Source organism: Caretta caretta, chromosome 2 (genome assembly GCF_965140235.1).
Source record: "Caretta caretta isolate rCarCar2 chromosome 2, rCarCar1.hap1, whole genome shotgun sequence".
Taxonomy (NCBI): domain Eukaryota; kingdom Metazoa; phylum Chordata; order Testudines; family Cheloniidae; genus Caretta; species Caretta caretta.
In genome coordinates, this window is record NC_134207.1 from 39,228,106 (window position 1) to 39,249,990 (window position 21,885).

Genomic DNA, 21,885 nt, shown 5'->3' on the forward strand with positions numbered 1-21,885 from the left:
CCCCAAGTCCCACCACACCAGCCAGAGCCCCCTAGTGGGGGGCAGAGGAACAGCCTCTAGCTACATCCCTCCCTGCACCCTGAGCAGTTTTCAAAGTTTATGAGCTGACACCGCCCGACACACAACCTTTGAATTACAATTTTTGGTCATTCCCACCTCCAACCCAGACAGGCTGGGTGGCCTCTGCAGTGAGTCAAGGGACAGAGGTGGTGCTCCCTCCCTGAGCCCTGCCATGCAGAGCTGACCTGAGCCCCATGGGGCTCTGCCTCCCCATATATAGAAGTCAAACTATGCCTATGCTTTCTAGGGATCCTGTACTAAGCTCACTGATATACGGCTGGTTACAATAAACAGTCAAGAAAGGCTCAATTAACACATTATTTATGTATAAAGGCATACATAGCTCAAAAATAAAAAAAATAAAATACACTTGTTACACATATTTTTAAGAAAAGAGATACCTGGCCACCATGAAGGCAGCTATTTGAACCACGAACTGCTGGCAAATTGTCTAGTCTCTCATGAAGTGTTTCTGTTACAGGAAATTGTATTTTATAATCATCTTCCTTCATTTCTGTCACCCAGCTCTGAAAAGAAACCGATAATATCACTGTACCTCAAAAGAGTAAACGCAGACCTCCTGATGGTCTAATATAATATACTGCCCTATATATACCCAACTCAAGGAATGATACTGATGGATTTCAGTGGGAGTCATGTCTAGCATTGTTGGTGCGATAGTCATTATAAGATAGGATTTGGGAGAGTAGTGGCAGGAACAAATAGGGGGTTTTTTAAATGTTTTTGACAAGAGCTTAGAGGATCCTCTTTGGGGAAAATGGCAATAATTAATAAAAACCAGAAACAGTGTAAATGTGATTAGGACACAGACTAATATGGACAGGACCTATGATTAAAAAATCCTGTAATAAAAACAAAAAACATCAACCCATACATTGTTATTGTAAGAAATCCTTTTCCAAACCATCTCTCACACGTTAAACCTCAAAATTTCGTAAAATCTCTAACCAAAAATAGGAGAACTCAAAAGGGTCATATTATTAAATTCAAAAAATTCCACAAGTGCTTGATATCTCTCAGGATCAACCCCAATGGGACTCAATTAGTAGCATACTCAACTCCAGTCCAGAAAATCACAGGTTCATATTTCACATTAGGACTTGGACTTGCATCCAGTTGTGACTGCTGAGGAGCCAAACTATTGGAACTGCTGTCCTTAAGATGTCCTTAAAGATAAAGGCTCTTCCACCTAAGTTCCCTCTACATTTTCAGCTAGATATGAAATTCTTCAATTCCTGTCCTAAAGTGTGATGCAGTGTTGTTGTGCCCCAACATAATCAGATGCTACATTTTTTCAGTTGAGAGTGATGCGTTTCCCTGAATATAGTTTGTAAATACTTTGTGATTCTTCTCAATCAAAGGTGGTGTATAAATGTGTCATTATTTGTTGTGGCTGTTCAGACAGAAGTTAAAGATTCAGGGGTCCTATTCAAATAAAAAGGATAATTAAGAGTGTGTTCTGGTCAATATTTCCTCACTTAATGAAACAGGACCTAATGTGCAAGGCCATGTGAACTATTAGCAACTGCAAATTGCTGCATTACTGATTTGTAATCAGTCTGAGAACAGAGACAATCAAATTCTAACTAGGTTTACTAAAAAAATCTGATCACTAATAATTACATTAATATATTTACATTACTATACTACATTAAATTAAAATTATACTTTACCTTCATTTCATCATTAATTTTTTCCCATTCTTCAGTTGTAAAGTCAGATGCAGAGGCTGGAGGTTTATCTTTTCGCAGGGCTCTGCTCCCTGGAGCTAAACATTCAATGCGTTTTTCACAGAATAATGTAAGATCAGGGTAATATCCTTCTTCACCAGACCTTAAAGGTAAAAAGATGTCACATTTTAAAACTAAGCAAAACAAATAAACAATATATATATATTACAGAAGTTTGATGACAACTGTAAATTGAGTTGGTGGCCTTGGTCCAATGACTAATGGGCAAATGTTCACATTACAAAAACCACTGCAATTAGTACTAACTGTAAATATTCTTAGAGGATCAACACAGCTACAAGAACACTGGACATATAAATATTCTTGTCACTCTCATCAAAAATTGCAAGGATGAAATCAGCACAGTGTCTGAAATAACCACACCCCCTCACAGGTCCCTCCTTGCCGCAAATTAGGTACAGTGGTGGAACAATGAGAAGACTCTTCCACTGCTGTTCCTCAAGCTGTACCCGCTCTGTGGATTTAACATAGAACTTCTATTTCCAGTGCTGTCAATAAGGAATCTTTCACAAGATTTGTTACCTTTTTTATTTTAATTTAGAGATTTAACTTATGTTAAGTCACCAACACTTTTAAGATAAGTCAAGTACCGAGCCCAGTACTCTTGGGCCAAATCCTCAGAATCTTACCAATAGATAAACCATTAACCAAAAACAAAATAAAAAAAAACTGTAATGTAAATAATAATGAATGTTTACCTCAATATCCTGAGAATTTTTTCCAGGTGTTTAACATCTGAGCACTTTTCAATGAACTTGTAGTCCAGATGATTAATAGGAATTTGATATGTTTTTGTTGTTCCCTGGTCCCACAAAGATGAAACTGGCTGGTCACTCATTACTAAAAAAATTAAAGATAAAACTAATTATTCTGCTGTCTGAAGTGGTACTCAGATATACTTTGAGGCAATTCTGATTTTAGGAAATAGTCCAGCCCTTAATTCACACTTAATCCTTAAGCATGCTTATTAGTCCCAGTGGCATGATCAAGGAGTTGCCCATTTGAGGCCCTGGTCTTGCAAACTGCTCCACCTGTCCAGAGCCCCACTAACTTCACTGGGGGTCTGGGTGGGCACAAGGATCTATCAGTTTGCAGGACTGAGATCTCGGATTGTAAACTCTTTGAGGCAAAAAACACTCTTCTACTGTGACCACAAGGTGCCCGCAAACATATAGCATTGCAGAAATAATAAACAATTATAATAATGCAAGCAAAATTAGAAACTTCAGACTACATATTCAAGTTTCTCCTTTGGAAAACCTTTTGGCTTCTGTTCCTCTCATGCAAGGTAATATACCTGTTAATAAATTAGCGATATTCATTTCTGTCCCTCACAAAGAAAAGGAAATGTATTGAAGAAAAATAATCTTAAAACTACTAGCAAGTTGATGCAACTAATTTAACTTCCACAGGCACAGGTGAGGATAACTTGGAGGAGTTTTTGTGGGACTGCCATGCATTTTTAAGTGAAGTTGCTGCTGATATATGTGAAAATGTCTACAAATGTTAACTTGAGTCAATATTGCTGTAATTCAGATATATTTCTTCTGATCTTTAAAAAAATCCAAATGGCATGCTATTTTAATAGGAAACATCTAAATTATAAAATGTGGAAATTCCCAGGGGCAGAATAAGACTCAAACAAATTAATCCTGTACAATACAAAAAAGGCATCTCACCACTCTCCTCTCCTCACTATCCCCTTTCAAATCCTACCTTAAACCTCTCCTTTGCCATGATGCCTTCAAAACTCTTGACAATGGTTATACCACTGCACACTAATACCACCACCTATCATGCTGATCAATATTGTCTCATGGTTTCCTGGTATTCCCTAACTATCTGTCTGTATCCATCTGTTGTTTCTTATCTTATTTAGACTGTAAATTCTTTAGGGCAGGGATTCTTTTTGATCTTTTGTACAGCTCCCAGCACAATGGGGTCCTGATCCATGACAGGCTCCTAAGCACTCCAGTAACACAAATAATATGTTTCAGAGTAGCAGCCATGTTAGTCTGTATCCGCAAAAATAAAAGGAGTACTTGTGGCACCTTACATAAATTTGTTAGTCTCTAAGGTGCCACAAGTACTCCTTTTCTTTTTACAAATAATATGTTTACTCTTCTTTTGCACTGGTGGATACATACCGTATGAATATTCAAAATTCATTCTTCTCACACCCATGTATTTGTGCAACCATCTTGTGTTTTTACAATCAGATTTTTCTTAGTACTATCTTTTACTGTAATAAAGAGAAAGGGCCACATTCTTCTCCTTAAGTAGGATAGGTACCATGGCTGTCAGTAGGAGTGTTACCATGTAACACCAGCAGAACTGAGCTCAAACATTTGTTTTTGGTAATCTTTGCAACTCTCACAACAAAGGGAATAATCCCAGCAAAACTCTCTCCATAGCAGAAAGAAAAGGAGTACTTGTGGCACCTTAGAGACTAATGAAGTGAGCTGTAGCTCACGAAAGCTTATGCTCAAATAAATTGGTTAGTCTCTAAGGTGCCACAAGTACTCCTTTTCTTTTTGCGAATACAGACTAACAGGGCTGCTACTCTGAAACCTCTCCATAGCAGGGGACTGTAAACCTGCAAAGCCCGCCCTACCCTAGCAACTGTTTCTATGTACACCATGGCTTCTGGAGAGCCCAGTAGCACGGGCTACGGACCAAGGCTCACCACCCAGCCAGGTTGTGGTAGGGGAGGGAATACATTAACTCTGCAGTTTGGCCCCTTCCAAAGAGGATCGGGAAGCACCAAGAGTTAACCCTCACGCTGCCCTGCCCCCCACCTGCCATCGCCCCCTTTCACACACAACGAAACAGCCAGCAGGGCACTAGCTGCCACGATGATCCAGCCCCTCGGGAGCGGGCTACTGCAGGCCGTGTGGAAGCACCCCCCAGGCAAGGGCTTTGGCCCTCGGGCCCCCAGCTCCAGCGCCCGGCGAGTTGTTATCACATCACAGCCTCCCTATCCGCTACATACACCCCCCTATTCCCACACCCCACGGCCGTCCTCATGCACCCAGGGGAGAATGGCGGGCGGAGGGGTCAGAAGTCGCGCTGGGGACGGGACCCCAGCCCTGAAGGAGCGGGGCGGCAGCCCAGGCCGACCGACCTGTCCCGCTGCCCCGCACCAACTGCGGAAGACGGTCAACGACTTCGCCCTCTCCACGTCCCTCGACCCGCGTCCGGAGACAGCAGCTGGGGACAGGACCCTCCGCCGTCCACGCAGCACATGCGCAAGGGGCCAGCGCGGCAGCGCTGCCGTTGGAGTCGCGGGGCCGCAGGCGCACCCCGCCCCGCCTGTCTGCCCGCCCCCACGAGCCGTTGTTGGGATGGCGGCAGCTTGCCCAGCTCCCTCTGCTGCGGGGCGAGGCGTGCCTCAGCCTGCTTTCCAGGGGGCAGCCGGAGCCGGCCGCGCGGGCGGGGCTGAGCAGGGGGCCCTGTCCTCCCCTCCAGCCCGGGAGGAAAGGGGGGGAAGTGGTGCACATATGACGGGCCATCAGCTGCAGGTTGTGGGCAGATAGTCCTGACGCGTCTCTCGCCTGCCAGGCACCGCGTAGGGAGACGTTTCATTGAGAAATCCCAACATTATGGTCAAAGTCAGGGAAAAGCCTGGTGTTTAATGAGGGCCCCCCCACCGCAGCCCTCATTGCTCTAGGGCCCTTGTTCTCAAACTTTTTTTTTTTCCACAAAACCAGTTGAAAATTGCTGAGGGTCTCGGTAGACCACTTAATGCTCTTTCCAAATGCTGTTTGTACCATTGGCTAACTATTGTAAAGCGCTGTGGATAAAAGCGCTACATAAAAAAACCCCTTTAATAATAATGTTTTTTTGTTCTACAAATAAAAGCACGCAATGCATATTTTAAAATTAGTAGTCTTACTTTTCTAATGCAGGTTTCAATACAATGAAATCTAATGCAATGGATGTGCCCTCTCTCCCCCTGCCAGAGCAACCCCCGGGCTGGGGCTGGGAAGGAAGGGGTGCGTCCCTAGCAGTCACAGCCCTGGAGCTGGGGAACGTTGCCTCTTTCTCTGGCAGCTGCAGCCTTTCATGTCCCAAATTCCTCCCACCCCCTCTTCTCACCCCACTGACCTCTCCCACCTATCCCCCCCAAGGCCACCACCTCACCTTACATGTCTGTCTTCTCCAGGATCCAGGCACCTAATTAATGGAGCCACACCTGCACGGCTCTTACGCTTAGGCGCACATCTTAGAGGGAACTATCCGCAGACCACCTGCATGGAGTTTGCGGAACACAGGTGATCCACGGAACACAGTTTGAGAACCTCTGCTCTAGCCTATCCTTCTCAATAGAATGAATTTGGCAGGTGTGTTTTGAAAGAAACTGAGCAGGGCTCAGGATACCAGCCCTGAAAGAGGGGAGTGGGGCAACAATCCTCACTCCCTTAATTTAGCAAGGTGATGAAATATACTGTCCCATTAAAAAACATTAAAATGTATCTTCATTTAGAAAAACAACAAAAGTGGAAAACAACATACCCTTCGGAAGCTGCACAAAGAGAGCTCCTAGAAATATTGTTTCCCTTCAAAACCGAATGAAAGTTGATTAGTGAAAATGCATCATTACAAAATTTGAGTTTTTAAAAGCAAGAAAATGAACGGTTAAGGACATTGGCAAAAATCCATAAAGAGACTTGTGACACTGAGCGTCATAACACCTAATACCTAACTTTAGGTGCCTGGAAAATCATAGGAACAACACTGGAATTCACAAAGTCTGAAGTAGGCGCTTCAGCTCCCTATACAATTAATGCGGAAGATAATTGCTTTAAACTGCAATTCCCCAATTCCTGGTACCAGCGTCCAGTTGCTCTCTTCTTATAATACTAGCTGTTATAAGCACTGCCCCTTTCATGAAGATATGCATCTAAGCCTGGGGTCATAGGCAGGCACCTCTCTCTCTGCAGTCAGGTCAAGTAGGTGCCTAAGTTATTTCTTGTGAAAATGAATTAGGTGCCTGCCTCATTCCACACAAAAAAGCTCAAGGAGTTAGTGTTAACTACCTTATAACTTTTAAGCCCTGTGGTTAGAGCACTCACTGGGATGTAGGAGACCAAGGTTCAATTCCCCACTCCCTGTGAGAAGAATTTGAACAAGGGTCTACCATACTCCCCAGAGAAAGTACTGTAAACACTCAGCTCTAGGAGATTCTGATGGCAGGGGGTGCCTTCAATCTCTTCTGTTGAAGCTGTTCCACTAAATAACTACTTAAAATTCATTGTCACAGGGAACTAGACCTTGGGCGCCCAAACCATCAGGCTAGAGTCAGCAGGTAGATGAATCATTCTAAGCGTTTATCCACAGTAGAGCAGTTTCAACAGGAAAGACCAGGGGAGCCACATATGAGAACATCCCACAGCTCACTGATTAGAGCACCTCTGCTAAGATGTGGGGAGACCCTTGTTCAAATCCTCCCTGCACCTGCAGGCAGAGGGGGTAAAAAAGAACCTGGGTCTCCCACATTCCAGGCAAGTACACTAACCACTGGGCTAGAAGTTGGGGAGGGTACTGCTACCTCCTCCCCAATGGAAGCCACTGAGCATGCCTACCTAAGCGGTTCTCACCTGCGAATTAATCAGATGAACACCTGTCTTCCTCAGGTTTGCAGATTGGTCTAGGGGTTGTTTGCCAGAAGCTAGGAATGGGCAACAGGGGATGGATCACTTCATGATTACCTGTTCTGTTCATTCCCTTTGGGGCACTTGGCATTGGCCACTGTCAGAAGACAGGATACTAGGCAAGATGGGCCTTTGGTCTGACCCAATATGGCAGTTCTTATGTTCTTACGTGAGAGATAGTCTAGGCAGCTGCGGCCTAGACTAAGCCTGCAATGGATGTGCCCAGAGGCAGAAACTTAGACATAGAGGGAACTTTTATCCTGAAATTAGACACCAAGTCAGTTTAGACATCTACAGGGTGTGAGGGAAGTTTTGTAGATCATAGTGGAGCCCAAAATTGGGACTTAAGTGCCTAAGTAGATTTGTGGATCTGCGCCATTGTAACCATATTGATGAAGTAACCAACTAAGTCGCAGATTATTCAAACTCAACTCTGAATTTCTTGACCACTGGGTACTTAATTTGAAGGTTTTTCCTCTCCACAGAGAAGTGATGTCTTCCGATGATAAAGAACTAGGGCTGTCAAGCGATTAAAAAAATTAATCACAATTAATTGCACGATTACGAAAATTATTCACACTGTTAAATACAATATCAATTGAAATTTATTAAAATATTTTTAGATTTTTACTACATTTTCAAATATATCGATTTCAATTCCCACACATAATACAAGGTGTACAGTGCTCACTTTATATTATTTTTGATTATCATTTTGCAAGGAAATATTTGTAAACAAAAGAGTATTTTTCAATTTGTTATACCAATAAAATAAAAACGAACAGGATCTTATTAAAGTGGATAAGACAAAATGTCACATTTATTGTGAATACAAAAAGAAACATAGTAGGCAGTCAGTTATAGCTATAACATTTCATTCAGTTTCACATTCATTCACACATTTGTTCATACACACACACAGGTTCTGCAGCTGCGGTATAGTTACCAGTCCTGAATGTAGCTTGAGTTCGTGGCTTGGGTTTGTAGATTGTGGCGGCTAACTGGCTAGGAAAGCCAGGCACAAGGAAGAGCTAGGTCTCTGTTGAGCATGCACCGATGCCCTTCCATGTTGGCAGCAGAACGTTACCCTTCAAAATCTTCCATCTCACCCATCCTTTTTGTAGGCTTTAGTTTGAATCCAGAGTCTATAGGTCTTGCTGAGTCACGCTGCCTCTGGGTCCGGTGTGATTGATCACCCCGTCAGTTGCAGATATGACTTTCAGCCTAGGACCTGGCTTTGATGTTTCTTCAATTGTAGTTTTGTTCTTTTCCTTTGAGGGTGGTCTCCTCCTACTTTGTCAGGGCTGTTGTCTGCATTTCAGCCATTGTGGTTTACACTTTATTTCATCAGGACAGGCTGGAGCTGGAGGTTGAGTCCATCATCCATACATACCTCATTCACACATCTAAACTAAACTAATATTACAGCAGGGTTTTGCAAAAATGAAGGTTGCAGCAAGCTTTTACAAAATGAAGTGAGCATTTTAAAATGGAGTTTGGGACACGTTAAAATGGAGTTCGACTTATAATATGGACAAATGTAAGGAATGGCAAACAGTGAACAGAAGTTACAATGTTGAAACAGTGTAAGTTTCAGCGATTTAAGCAGCAATTGGATTGAAAGTGAAACTCAATTAGCCAGTTATTGGGGTAACTGGTTTTATGAATGAATGTTGTTTCATTCATAAACTTTGCTTATGAAGTTATATTAATAAAGTGATTAAAAACAATTTCATTGATCAGTTCTACAAATTCACCTCATACAAGTACTGTAGTGCAATCTATCGTGAAAATGCAACTTACAAAAGTAGTTTTGTGTTACATAACTGCACTCAAAAACAAAGCAATGTAAAACTTTAGAGCCTACAAGTCCACTCAGTCCTCCTTCTTGTTCAGCCAATCGCAAGAGAAAGAAGTTTGTTTACATTTACAGGATGCCAGATGCACTAAATATTCATATGCTTCAGGCTTTGGCCATCATTCCACAGAACATGCTTCCATAATGATGATGCTCATTAAAAAAAGAATGCATTAATTACATTTGTGACTGAACTCCTTGGTGGGAAGAATTGTATGTCTCAACCCAATATTCATGCTTCAACCACCATTCCAAAGGACATGCATCCATGCTGATGATGGATTGTGCTCCATAGCAATCCAAAGCAGTGCGGACCAACGCATGTTCATTTTCATCATCTGACTCAGATGCCACGAGCAAGGTTGATTTTCTTTTTTGGTGGTTTGTGTTCTGCAGTTTCCACATTGCCCTTTTAAGACTTCTGAAAACATGGTCCACACCTTCTCCCTCTCAGATTTTGGACGGCACTTCAGATTCCTAAATCTCGGGCCAAGTGCTATAGCTATTTTTAGAAATCTCACATTGGTACCTTCTTTGCATTTTCTCAAATCTGCTGTGAAAGTCTTCTTAAAATGAAGATGTGCTGGGTCATCATCCGAGACTGCTATAACATGAAATATATGGCAGAATGCAGGTAAAACCCAGAGTAGGAGACATATAATTCACCCCCCAAGGACTTCAGTCACAAATTTAATTAATCCTTTTTTAAAAAACAAACAAAAACAAGCATCATCAGCATGGAAGCATGTCCTCTGGAATGGTGGCGGAAGCATGAAGGGGCATACGAATGTTTAGCACAGGGGTTCTCAAACTGGGGGTCAGGACCCCTCAGGGGGTCGCGAGCTGTCAGCCTCCACCCCAAACCCTACTTTGCCTCCAGCATTTATAATGGTGTTAAATATATAAGCGTTTTTAATTTGGGGGGGGGGAGGGGATTTGCACTCAGAGGCTTGCTATGTGAAAGGGGTCACCAGTACAATAGTTTGAGAACCACTGGTTTAGCATATCTGGCACATAAATACTTTGCAACGCCAGCTACAAAAGTGCCATGCGAACGCCTGTTCACACTTTCAGGTGACATTGTAAATACGAAGCAGGCAGCAGTATCTCCCGTAAATGTAAACAAACTTGTTTCTCTTAGTGATTGTTTGAACAATAAGTAGGACCGAGTGGATTTGTAGGCTCTAAAGTTTCACAGTTGTTTTTTAGTGCAGTTATGTAACAAACAAAAAACCTATATTTGTAAGTTACACTTTCATCATAAAGAGATTGCTCTACAGTACTTGTATGAGGTGAATTGAAAAATGCTATTTCTTGTTTATCATTTTTACCGGTCAAATATGTGTAATCAAAATAATATAAACTGAGCACTGTACACTTTGTATTCTGTGTTGTAACAGAAATCAATATATTTTTGAATGTAGAAAAACCATCCAAAAATATTTAATAAAGTTCAATTTGTATTTTTTGTTTAACAAAACAATTCTTTTTTTTTTTGAGTTAATTGTGTGAGTTAACTATGATTAAATCAACAGCCCTATAAAGAACACAGCATACATTGACACTGCTATTTGTTGTTCTACAGCCCTTTTGCGTAGATTCAGCCCTCAAGCCTCAAGATTGAGTAGATTTAGCCCTCAAGATTTATGCATGTTTGACTTTATGCAGCAAGTACTCTCTTTGAAGTTTAACTTTATGTACTGAGTAGTTCCATAAAGATGTTTAAAATCTCTACAGGATTGGTGTCTTAGTGAGGTTCTGAGATGGGAACAGAAAATCAGGGAACTTGGAGATATTGGACCAAATTTAGCTCTGGTATAAGCAAGCATAACTCCACTGAATGCAAAAGTGAAACTGAGTATTTGATATTAAAAACTTTATTTAACTACTTGAATAATTTACAACTGATATCAGAATGAAAAAGTATATATTTGTCCAGAGCAGATGTGTATTCAAACCAAAGTTATCAGTATACTAAAATGAACCAGGTCAAAACAGCTACCTCTTGAATTCACATTACCGGGCATCAAAGACAACCACTGTAATAGTTAGAGTTAAAGAAAATGACAGGGAATTTAAAAAAAACAAAAACAAAACACAATCACAAGTCAGTCATGCAAAATAAATTGAGGCTCATTTTTCAGTTACACCACAATTAGCATTTGTTTGTATGCTTTTAAAAAATGGAATATGCTTTGCATGCATAATAGTATCTTCTATCCGGTGTACTTTTTACCAGTTTGCACTGCAATACAAGATTACCAAAGTTTATTGTATTGTGCTTTAATTAACAAGAGCATCACTGAAAATAATTAAGATGTTATATGTTCTTCCTCACATATGTACTAGTTTGTAAGACTTTTTTGCACTGGACCAATTCTTCAGTACTACCCCAATTTTTCATTTTATTTATAGCCACTATCATCCCGGATCACTCAAACAATTTAATAGGCATGTGCAAAAGGATACATCTTTTTGTTCTCTTCTTGTACATTATTCTGTACCCACATTCTCGACACCTGATCGGATCTCTTGCTTTTATTTCATTTTCTGTATGACATTCTGGGGGGCGGGGAGAAGAAGAAGAAGACAATCTTATTAGACTACTATAACAAGAAATACAAAATGTAAGATGTTATAATTTACTTTAGGAAAAGGTAACAAAATTCAAGATCTGCATTTGTGGCAAACAAAACAACTTTAGTGAATTAATATTACTGAGAAAATCAAGTTCTTGATTTCTCTTCAGGGTAAACACTTTTAGCTAACCTGTAAAGTTACAATTTATGTTCTATTACCTTTAGTAAAGACAAAGTATGTGGTATTCAAATTACCTAGAATAAATCTATTGACATATTACAAAATGCGTTCACAAATAATTGCCCATTCCGTGCTACCAGCTGAGTGGTATTAACATATTTCAATCCAAAATATTATATAACTGACCAAAGTGACAGGAGGGCGCTGTGGTGCTAACAACTCACTCTAAAACAGGGGTTCTCAAACTGAGGGTCAGGACTGCTCAGGGGGTTGCGAGGTTATTACATGGGGGGGTGGGGGGAGTGTCATGAGCTGTCAGCCTCCACCCCAAACCTCGCTTCACCTCCAGCATTTATAATGGTGTCAAATATATTTTTAAAAAAGTGTTTTTAATGTATAGGCGGCGGCAGGGGGGGCGGCCCCACACGCAGAGGCTTGCTGCGTGAAAGTGGTCACCAGTACAAAAGTCTGAGAATCCCTGCTCTAAAAGGTTGGAAGCATTAAGAAATACTATGTTTTGTGGAGTACAACCCCTCTCTCTGGTTGCTGCTAAGCCATCTACAGAGATGACTTCTCCTTGCATCAAAGATATTTCTGAAGGACAAAATTATTTTGCCTTTTGATTGCTCCAAATGGAAGGTACAGTATTTCAAAAAATGCCCCCTGAAGACAGTATCTCAGACTCAAATTGTAACAGTATTGTAATCCCTCTACAAGCTATTGCATTTGAACACTGCCCCTAACAATTTTGGCTAAAAGTAAAGTGACCACATAGGCTTTTCTCCGAGATGCGATCGTAGTTTTATTCTTATTTACATAGATAAATATGGGGAATACTGTGCAAATATACTCTACAAACACTGCACCACATTACAAACAGAGCAGCTTATAAAGGTTCTTGGAGAGAACTGCAACGTGTTACCCTTGCCCAATGATGGAAGTTCTAAAGAACTATTTCCACATTTCAGAGGAACAGCCGTGTTAGTCTGTATTCGCAAAAAGAAAAGGAGTACTTGTGGCACCTTAGAGACTAACCAATTTATTTGAGCATGAGCTTTCATGAGCTACAGCTCACTTCTACAGCTGTAGCTCACGAAAGCTCATGCTCAAATAAATTGGTTAGTCTCTAAGGTGCCACAAGTACTCCTTTTCTTTTATTTCCACATTGTCACCACTCCATGAAGCAAAAATCCATCATCTTAGTATAATTATTCTACACCATTTGCAATCAGATGGCATGCCACCCTGAGCAAATAATGCAACTTATTACTAATAGTGATGTTAGGTTCAGCAGATATTATTTCTCTCTCTCTCTCTCTCACACACACACACAGAGCATCTACATAGCAACATTCTACAGATCCAGTTGTAGGTCCACAAGCCATCTCAAGGCCTTCTCTCTGAAGTTGTAGATATCATCAAATTCACCTTTGAATCCACATTTGGGGCACTGTGTTATGATGTGTTCAATGGTTTGCATGTTCACAATAGTCACAGGAAGGGATGTCTGATTTTTGTTCGATGAGATACAATGTGGTCCACAGTCTGCATGGCAGGTTGAAACTGGGACAGTGGCTTATTGGGTCAGTAATAATGTGCTTGTCTGGAACTGTAGCGGAGATGCAGACACTTTGCCATTCCCTGGACAGATCCAGGGACATGGGTGGTCCACAGTGGTTTTCACGATTTCAGGCATCGTTTGGGAATGTTGCCTATAGCCTGCCAGATGGGAAGTTCTGGGTACTCTTCGACAGGGTGGATAAAAATCAATGATTTAAAAAAAAAAACAAAAAAAAAACCACCATCGGATTTTTTTGATAAAATCCTTTGAGGAAAAAAACATATCTAAAGATAGTTTTAATTAAGATACATTATAGCTTAAAGATATCCCTATTCCACAATGAGATTATAAATTCTAAATCTATAGTATGAGACAATATATTCATGTAATGTTTAAGAAAAGTTTTGTAAATGAGTTCCAATAGTTCATGGATTAGGGTCCCAATCTTATGGGGTTCCACAGGCTTCTGTATAGATTATTTAGGTTAATCTTTCTATCTACCCAATGGGACTCAGTGCTCAGTCTAGAAGATACCATCAGAGATGCTTAGTTTTGCAGTTCTCAAACTACAGATTTGTGTCTTCAGAGGTAACATGCTTGTTAACAGAAAGAAAAAAACCACCACACCAGTAAAAACAAACATACAGAGGTGAGAAACAACAGACATCAGTTCTATTGTCCCTCTGCAAATTGGTGTACACAGAGTCAATCCCTTACTGCTCTGTAAAAGTGCAAAGTTTCAAAAAGTTCAATGAATAGAAGATTGTTGGGGGAGGAACAGATGTGGACAAGGAGAAGAAGTCTGGAGATAAATGTGAGAAGCGAGGGACCTATGCTTGTTTTGTTAAAATACTGTATGTTTGCTGTTGAGGAAAAAAATCCAGAATACTTAACGTTGTTGTTTTAGTTAAATAAAACAATTTATACATCTGTCTGGTGAGGTTCTCCTCTTAATACATCATGGCAAGAAAATCTTCCAAATATTAATGATTAACCTGTTGAATTGGAGATATTTATGAAGTCATTGGGAGGTGAACTATCTGCTTCAATTACCTTTGGTAAATGAAATAACTAAACAATCATTCATTTTCTGATATAGCTGTAAAACTAATCTGAAAAGTTTTCAAAATAAATCACTGTTTAAAAATGTATAGTGTGTACCTTCTAAAAATGAAGCCTACATCTAACTCTGAGTTGTGAAGATTATGTATTAAGGTTATAACAACCAACAAGAATACACTTTTATGTAGAAAACCATGATTAAATCGAGTCTTCCTGACTAGTGATTTAAATCAAATCCACCCTGGTCTTTGGCATGTTTACGTTCTGATTTTAAAGCTATACCTTGATGGATAGCTGGAGGTTCAATGTTTGCTAAAACAGAAAGCTACTGTAGAGGTGTTGATTGTAAAGTCCCCATGATGATTTGCATGGTCTGATTCAGCTGCCTATCCACAAATGGGGTATGGCAGCTTCTTGTCCACATCAATGCACAGTACTCTGCAACTAGGTACGCCAGGGCCAAGGCCGACATTTGTAGCACCAGCGCAGCGCACTTGCAACTAAGGCCCATAGCATTAAAGAAGCTGAAGTGACCCTTGTACTCCTCCATGATCTTATGGTCAGATATTTTCAAAAGTGACAGCTGAGACCAAAATCTGTAGTCTCTACTTTTTTCCACCTTGACAACAGAATCACACAAAACACACTCACTGTCAAGTTTGGTGGTGAAACTGTGCATTATGAACCAAAGCCAATAGACCTCAGTGTAATTACTGACCATACACTCACCTTTCAGGACCACCCCCAGAAAACAGCCTCTAAAGCAAAGACTTGCAACAATATTATACAAAAGTTAGCAGGACCAAGCTAGGGATTAGCAAACATTATTAAACGTTAGGTTTTATTCTTACCTCCACAAATGTAAATCATTGGCTGTTGCTTTGGAGGCTGAACATCCTTTTGGGAATCCATGTTCTATCAACAAGAAAAAAAAAATCCATGCTCTTGATTAGAGAGTAGGGATTGGAAGACAAAGACCTCTGAAGACAGCCCTAACGGCAATCCCATCTTCAGTCAACGTGCTAGATATCCTTCTTTGGATAAAGCTTGGGGAGCATTAGTCTCTCCCACTAATGAAAGATTTTGCTGCAACTATAAAAAAAATATCAACCATATATCACTTAAATCTCAATACTACTAACCTGTCATCATTTCGGGAACGGACAGCATCACTACTTGTACATACAGGATAAACCCAGCCACATTATTCCACCCACTTAAAACACTGTCTAATCCTGCACTAACTTTGATAGATATGCTGGACCGGAATGGGCAAATTACGGCCCGTGGGCCAGATCCAGCCCCTCAGGGCTTTGGATTCAGCCTGCGGGATTGCCCCCTGTGGTGCCGCAGGCCCTGCGCTTCTCTCAGAAGTGGCTGGCACCATGTGCCTAGGGCCCCAGGGGGACGGGAGAGAGGGCTCCATGCGTTGCCCTTGCCTCCAGGCACCACCCCCCACAGCTCCCATTGGCCAGAAACAGGGAACCGCGGCCAATGGGAGCTTTGAGGGAGGTACCTGGAGGCGTAGCAAGGGCAGCGCACAGAGCCCTGTGCCCCCCTCCTCCCCCCATGGGCCACGCAGGGACATGGTGCCAGCTGCTTCCTGGAGTGGTGCCGTGTGGGGCCAAGGCAGGCATGCAGGGAGCCTGCCCTGGAGCACGCCACAGCCACCCCGGAGCCGCTTTAGGTAAGTGGCGCTGGGCCAGAGCCTGAAACCCTCCTGCACCCCACCACCCAACTCCCTGCCCTAAGCCCCCTGCCTGCACCTTGCACCGCAACTCCCTGCCCTGAGCCCTGTCGTACCCTGCACCCCAACCCTCTTCCCGGAGCCCCCTCATACACCCCGCACCCCTCCTCTGCCCCAATCCCTTGCCCTGAGCCCGTTTCTGCACACCACACCCCCTCACAACCCACACTCCCTCCCGCACCCCAACCCCCTGCCCTAGTCCTGCATACAATTTCCCCACCCAGATGTGGCCCTTGGCCCAAAAAGTTTGCCCACCCCTGTGCTGGACAGAAACCCGCAGGTCAGAATCAGGCAGAAAGTAGTAGTACTTTGCCTCAGAATCCTAGGGTAGCTGGATCGGACTGCCAAATCAACCATCAGTGAAATAGTTAACAGGAACTTTTAAATAATCATTAACACCTAACTGTATTGAATCAGTTAGTTTAAACTCATTTTAGGACAAAATCTGTCCTCACAATGCCAGAATAAGATATTTTTGCACAGAGGATCTAGGCTCCATCTACTCCAGACTTTTAACAGAGTTTGTAACAATTCGTTTCACCATTGGCTCTAAACACAGTTGTGTCTATAACCATGGTTACTAGGATCTGGAAAGAGGACCAACTAAATCGGTTACACAGGAGATCCTATCCATACAGCAAAATAATATACTTGGTAATGGCAGACAACCATGTGCCAACTGAATACACTAGCAAGTGCCGCCATTATTTACCAAACATTAACCACATTGTGTAGATACAAACAACATTTAAAGTCAGAGATTTCAGTAATTGGTTATAGACTCCGTTAAACGTTATGCCATCGCCATGCACCTTGTCAATGCGTGTTCTGTAAGCAAACCAGCCCCGCCAGTAGCTGCCCAAGAACACACGGATATGAACGCAGCCAGGCAGGGTGATACGCTCAGACACGCGTCATGGGGGCACGACTGTGTTGTGAAGACACCTGCCGCATGGGTGAGACTCCGGCGAAAGTACTGTACCACAAATTGGCTTGACCTCTGTGCATCCTATGTGCCTTCGGTGTGGTGGCCTGTGTCTTCCCAGGGCCAGATCCGGGACCCTACACCACTTCCACCACGCTCCTCTGCGGAGCGCCCGCCCCGCGCAGGGCCGAGGAACCCCGGCGGCTTCCCCACGTGTTCAGAACCTGGCCTGCCAGCAGAACAGCGCCTGCCCCCGGGGCCGCGGTCTCTGCTCCGCCCCCGGCCCCGGCCCCGGCCCCGGCCCCGGCCCCGGCGGCAGGAGCGCGGCACAGGGACCATCGCCGGTTTGCTGAATAAACGCGCAGACTGTGCCCAGAGCGGGGTGGGGGCAGGTTGCCGCCGCTCGCCCCTTCCGCACGCACAGAGAGCCTGGGCCTAACTGCGGGAAGAAGAGACACCCTGACCGCTCCCTACCTGTCCAGAGCGGGACCCGCTCCCCGCGCTCCGCTCCGCTCCTCTCGGGCCCAGGCTAGGGGCGGGACAGACCCCTCAGCCGACCGCCGAGTCGCGAGGCCTCCTCGCGAAACGCGCAGACGCAGCAAGCGGGGCCAGCTCCGCCCCAAGCTGCCCTGACGTAGGGACAAGGAGGAGTCGAGCTCGGGGTGGTCCCGGGGGCGGAGCCATTGCTCCAGCTACAGCAGGGCGGTGCTAGTCCAGCCGCAGCGCCTGCGTGCTGGGGCTGTCTGTGCTGTGCCCTGCAACTTCTCGGCCCCAGTACACTCTCGCGTCTCGCCCTAGCGCTTCCTGCCCCTGGGGCTGTGACTGCTCCTGAGCAGCTCCTCTCCCGTAGGCTGTTGCCGTCTCTCAACCTACAACTCCGAAACTATTATAACAATCTGCTTGAGGTGTTGTAACAGAGAATTTGGCAACGCTTCCACAGTTAAATGCAAATATAACTATGCATGAAACCAACGCTGTGATTTTAGTTATATAAAAGTAGGAAAAGCAAAGTTAAGGATTTGACAGCAACCCTCTCAACTCTCTTGTTTTATACGTATGCATTACAATAACGTTTTGTTTTATGAGCATGCTACATATGTGCATTTACATTTATAGAAAGTTTAGATCGAAAGAGTTAAGGAAGTTACACTGTACCTAAAAGATTCTTCGGAATATAATCAGATAAAATTTCTGAGTGGAGAGGAGAATATAGAAGAATCTGTGTGGATGAAAATCCCAAATCATAAGAATACAAATATGCGAGTGCAATTATATTACCAGTTTCCTGAACCAAAAAAAAGAATACTGTGGGGTACTGCAGCCATGAATTTCCCACCACCACCCCCTAGAACGGAGGGATAGATCAAGAAGTCACAGAGATGGCATAGCTGTTGTCACCCCTCTCTTGCAGGAGCTCCCCAGTGCAGGGATCATTCTGGAGGATACTTCAGGGACTGATGGCAAACTGATACTTTGAGTAATATGCAATACTACGCAACAGCTCATAAGGGCTATTGCAGCAGGGATGCAAATTAAGGGCTGCCCTAACCTGTGCAAAGGGGCTAAGCCAGTCCCCAGCAATGGGGAACTCAAGCCACCATCACCCTTAGATCTCTGCATTATTGTCCACACCAGCATGGAGTGAATCTGGTTTACGGAGCACATCACACGAAGGGAAACTGAGGCAACCAAAGGGGGTATCACCATTTTTCATTTTCAAAACAGGAATTTTTTTATGAAATATAAACTTACATATAAATAACTGCATGGATTTCATAAGCAAATGCAAAGAGAACTACAAGTTACAATGAAGTTGGAATCTACTGACCTCAGCAGAATATATTTGACTGTACCTGAGTTGGTCTATGTAGCTTGTGGAACGCAAACGGGACTCAGACATGATCACGTGACTGCAGAATTTTATCTCAAGGAGGGCTGGTCTTTGCCCTAAGCTGCTTTTTTATTTCAGAAGCCTATTACTTAAGCTCCACGCAGAAAGATCTAGGTAAATGAAAATATAGCTATATATTGTGTGGGTATTACCATATCCTCCCACATTAATTAATATAAACTTTCAAGCCAAAATACAGATATATTTTCAATGCAATAGAATGGGATTTTGTTATGAAATCAGTTTTCAACAGTTTCAGTGCATACATCAGCAGTCACAAACTAAATTGTGAAAAAAATGCCAACTGCTCTCTTATTCACAGGCTCAACACACTTTTTAGGATAAATCCTGTGTATATGATGGTCATTGTATAGGTTTAGCCATGGTACCTCAATGCCCCAAGAATTAAAATTTCCCCTACAACATAAATATTGTTAATCGTTCAGTAGTACTTGTGGCACCTTAGAGACTAACCAATTTATTTGAGCATAAGCTTTCGTGAGCTACAGTTAGTCTCTAAGGTGCCACAAGTACTCCTTTTAGCGAATACAGACTAACACGGCTGGTACTCTGAAACCTGTAAAACGTTCAGTATACATTCAGCACATCCATTAGGACCAGCATTCCTGAAAGAAACTTAGTTTGGTCTTTGTTGATTAAAACTATCAAACTTTTTGATATGTGTGATGGTTTTATGGTTTGGATATGTTTTCCAGATACTTGTTTGATATCGCCAAAATAACCTCATATATGATTGGTAGTATATACAAAATAAACTTTTTGGAGTTAAACTAGTTAATCATTTGGATTTACTTCATGTTTTCTAAGTTTGAATTTATCTTACAAATATTGTAAAAGGGGTAGAAAATGTACTGTAAAACAGAGCTAAGAAAAAACAACTCACATGTATAATAATTTTCACATTATTATTATATTTATTTTTACCATAGCACCAAAATTCTCTCCCCACCAAAAATTCAAATCTTAAAATAATCCAGAATTTTTAATAGAGGAAAAAATTTTAAAGTGCACTGGTGCAGTCACACACTACTAATAATAAAAACTGGTGATTTACCCAGCCAATCTCTGTAAGTGTCCTTAACCAGTATCAGCAGTGTCCATTCAGCCTCTTCCAGTTAGTTAACTGAGTGATTATTTCTTTTCAAAAAGAAAAGGAGTACTTGTGGCACCTTAGAGACTAACCAATTTATTTGAGCATGAGCTTTCGTGAGCTACAGCTCACTTCATCAGATGTTTACCGTGGAAACTGCAGCAGACTTTATATACACACAGAAATCATGAAACAATACCTCCTCCCACCCCACTGTCCTGCTGGTAATAGCTTATCTAAAGTGATCAACAGGTGGGCCATTTCCAGCACAAATCCAGGTTTTCTCACCCTCCACCCCCCCACACAAATTCACTCTCCTGCTGGTGCTAGCCCATCCAAAGTGACAACTCTTTACATAATCAAGTCGGGCTATTTCCTGCATAGATCAAGGTTTTCTCACCAGCAGGACAGTGGGGTGGGAGGAGGTATTGTTTCATGATTTCTGTGTGTATATAAAGTCTGCTGCAGTTTCCACGGTAAACATCTGATGAAGTGAGCTGTAGCTCACGAAAGCTCATGCTCAAATAAATTGGTTAGTCTCTAAGGTGCCACAAGTACTCCTTTTCTTTTTGCGAATACAGACTAACACGGCTGTTCCTCTGAAACCTGTCATTATTTCTTTTCAGTACACTTTAAGTGCATTACACTAGAGTTTTTTTACAAACTCATAAATTGTCCTCCTCCAGGGTCCATTCATATTGTCAAGGTAATCTATTCATAATCCAACTGTAAAAAAAGTCACTTTAACCATATAATTTGATTGAAAATAAGGTTTAATAAATTAAGCAATAAATTAATTATTTAACTTGTTCCCTTGAGAAAACTTGGGGTTTGAAAAAGACCTTAAGAGTTGACTTTGGTCACTAAACATGTTCCTGACAGACTCTGCCCTGACATGTGTAATTAACTGGGACCTTCCCTGTGGTGTAGTTTAAGTGCCAAAAGCATGTGCTTTGGATCTGTAGAAGAAGATGGAAGGGGTGTGTGAGGAGTAAGGTTAAAAATGCTCACTGCTTTATTTATTTAAAATATTCAGCATACAAAAGTTAAAAAAAAAAAAAACCTGTTCCATCCTTTTTTTGGAAAGCTGATTATTTCCCCCCCTTTTATAAAAAGGGAAGATATATGGGGTATTTTTTGTTTTGAGGTGATTATGTTGTTAGTCTAAATCACCCTAATATGTCATGGACACGTATACTGCTATATGCAGTGTTGTTGTAGCCATGCTGGGCTCTGGATATTAGAGAGACAAAGTGGGTGAGTAAAAGTTGGGGTTCAATAAAAGATATTACCTCATCCACCTTGTCTCACTTATACTGCTGTCAATTTTCCTTCTTTGCTGCGTTTGTATGTTGATCAGGAGAGCACAAGCCCCTAAGTCCCACCACCACCATTTATTAGACCTTCTTACATTTTTTTGACTGAAGTAAAATAGTTCCACATGGGTTTGAATGTCAGAGGTGGGTTCTCCCACAACTTCTGGA

At 42.2% G+C, this 21,885-nt stretch overlaps 2 protein-coding genes across 5 annotated transcripts in view; both read right to left on the minus strand.

Moving 5' to 3' along the window:
• Positions 1 to 5,141, minus strand: part of SPAG1 (sperm associated antigen 1) — a 67,495-nt gene extending 62,354 nt beyond the window's left edge. The window contains exons 1-4 of one of the 3 annotated variants that reach the window (XM_048841354.2): positions 4,957 to 5,141; positions 2,531 to 2,672; positions 1,755 to 1,914; positions 462 to 587 (exon numbers count right to left, since the gene is read on the minus strand). In XM_048841354.2, coding sequence (XP_048697311.1) covers positions 462 to 587; positions 1,755 to 1,914; positions 2,531 to 2,670 — 426 coding nt within the window. In that variant the 5' untranslated portion in view covers positions 2,671 to 2,672; positions 4,957 to 5,141. The remainder of the gene's footprint in view (positions 1 to 461; positions 588 to 1,754; positions 1,915 to 2,530; positions 2,673 to 4,956) is intronic. The other 2 variants (XM_048841352.2, XM_048841353.2) reach the window with 2 other exon arrangements.
• A 6,064-nt stretch (positions 5,142 to 11,205) lies between these two features.
• On the minus strand, positions 11,206 to 18,031 carry POLR2K (RNA polymerase II, I and III subunit K). 2 transcript variants are annotated; one of them, XM_048841376.2, is made up of 4 exons: positions 17,874 to 18,031; positions 15,579 to 15,642; positions 11,814 to 11,906; positions 11,206 to 11,383 (listed from the first exon to the last, which is right to left on the minus strand). In XM_048841376.2, the coding sequence occupies exons 2-4, from the start codon at positions 15,637 to 15,639 to the stop codon at positions 11,361 to 11,363; spliced, it is 177 nt and encodes a 58-aa protein (XP_048697333.1). In that variant the 5' UTR covers positions 15,640 to 15,642; positions 17,874 to 18,031; the 3' UTR covers positions 11,206 to 11,360. The 2 variants fall into 2 exon arrangements, with proteins under 2 accessions (XP_048697333.1, XP_048697334.1); XM_048841377.2 differs by lacking the exon at positions 17,874 to 18,031 and adding an exon at positions 17,287 to 17,533.
• Between the last annotated feature and the right edge of the window lie 3,854 nt (positions 18,032 to 21,885).

What these genes read in the sequence shown, in the direction of transcription:
- POLR2K (XM_048841376.2), bottom strand. Translation starts at nt 15,639, where the DNA reads ATGGATTCCCAAAAGGATGTTCAGCCTCCAAAGCAACAGCCAATGATT. An exon ending in AATGATTTACATTTGTGGAG is followed by an intron (nt 11,907 to 15,578) that starts GTAAGAATAAAA and finishes CCCGCCCCCCAG; the next exon opens with AATGTCATACAGAAAATGAA. An exon ending in CAAGAAGAGAACAAAAAGAT is followed by an intron (nt 11,384 to 11,813) that starts GTATCCTTTTGC and finishes TAACTATTACAG; the next exon opens with TGGTTGTCTTTGATGCCCGG.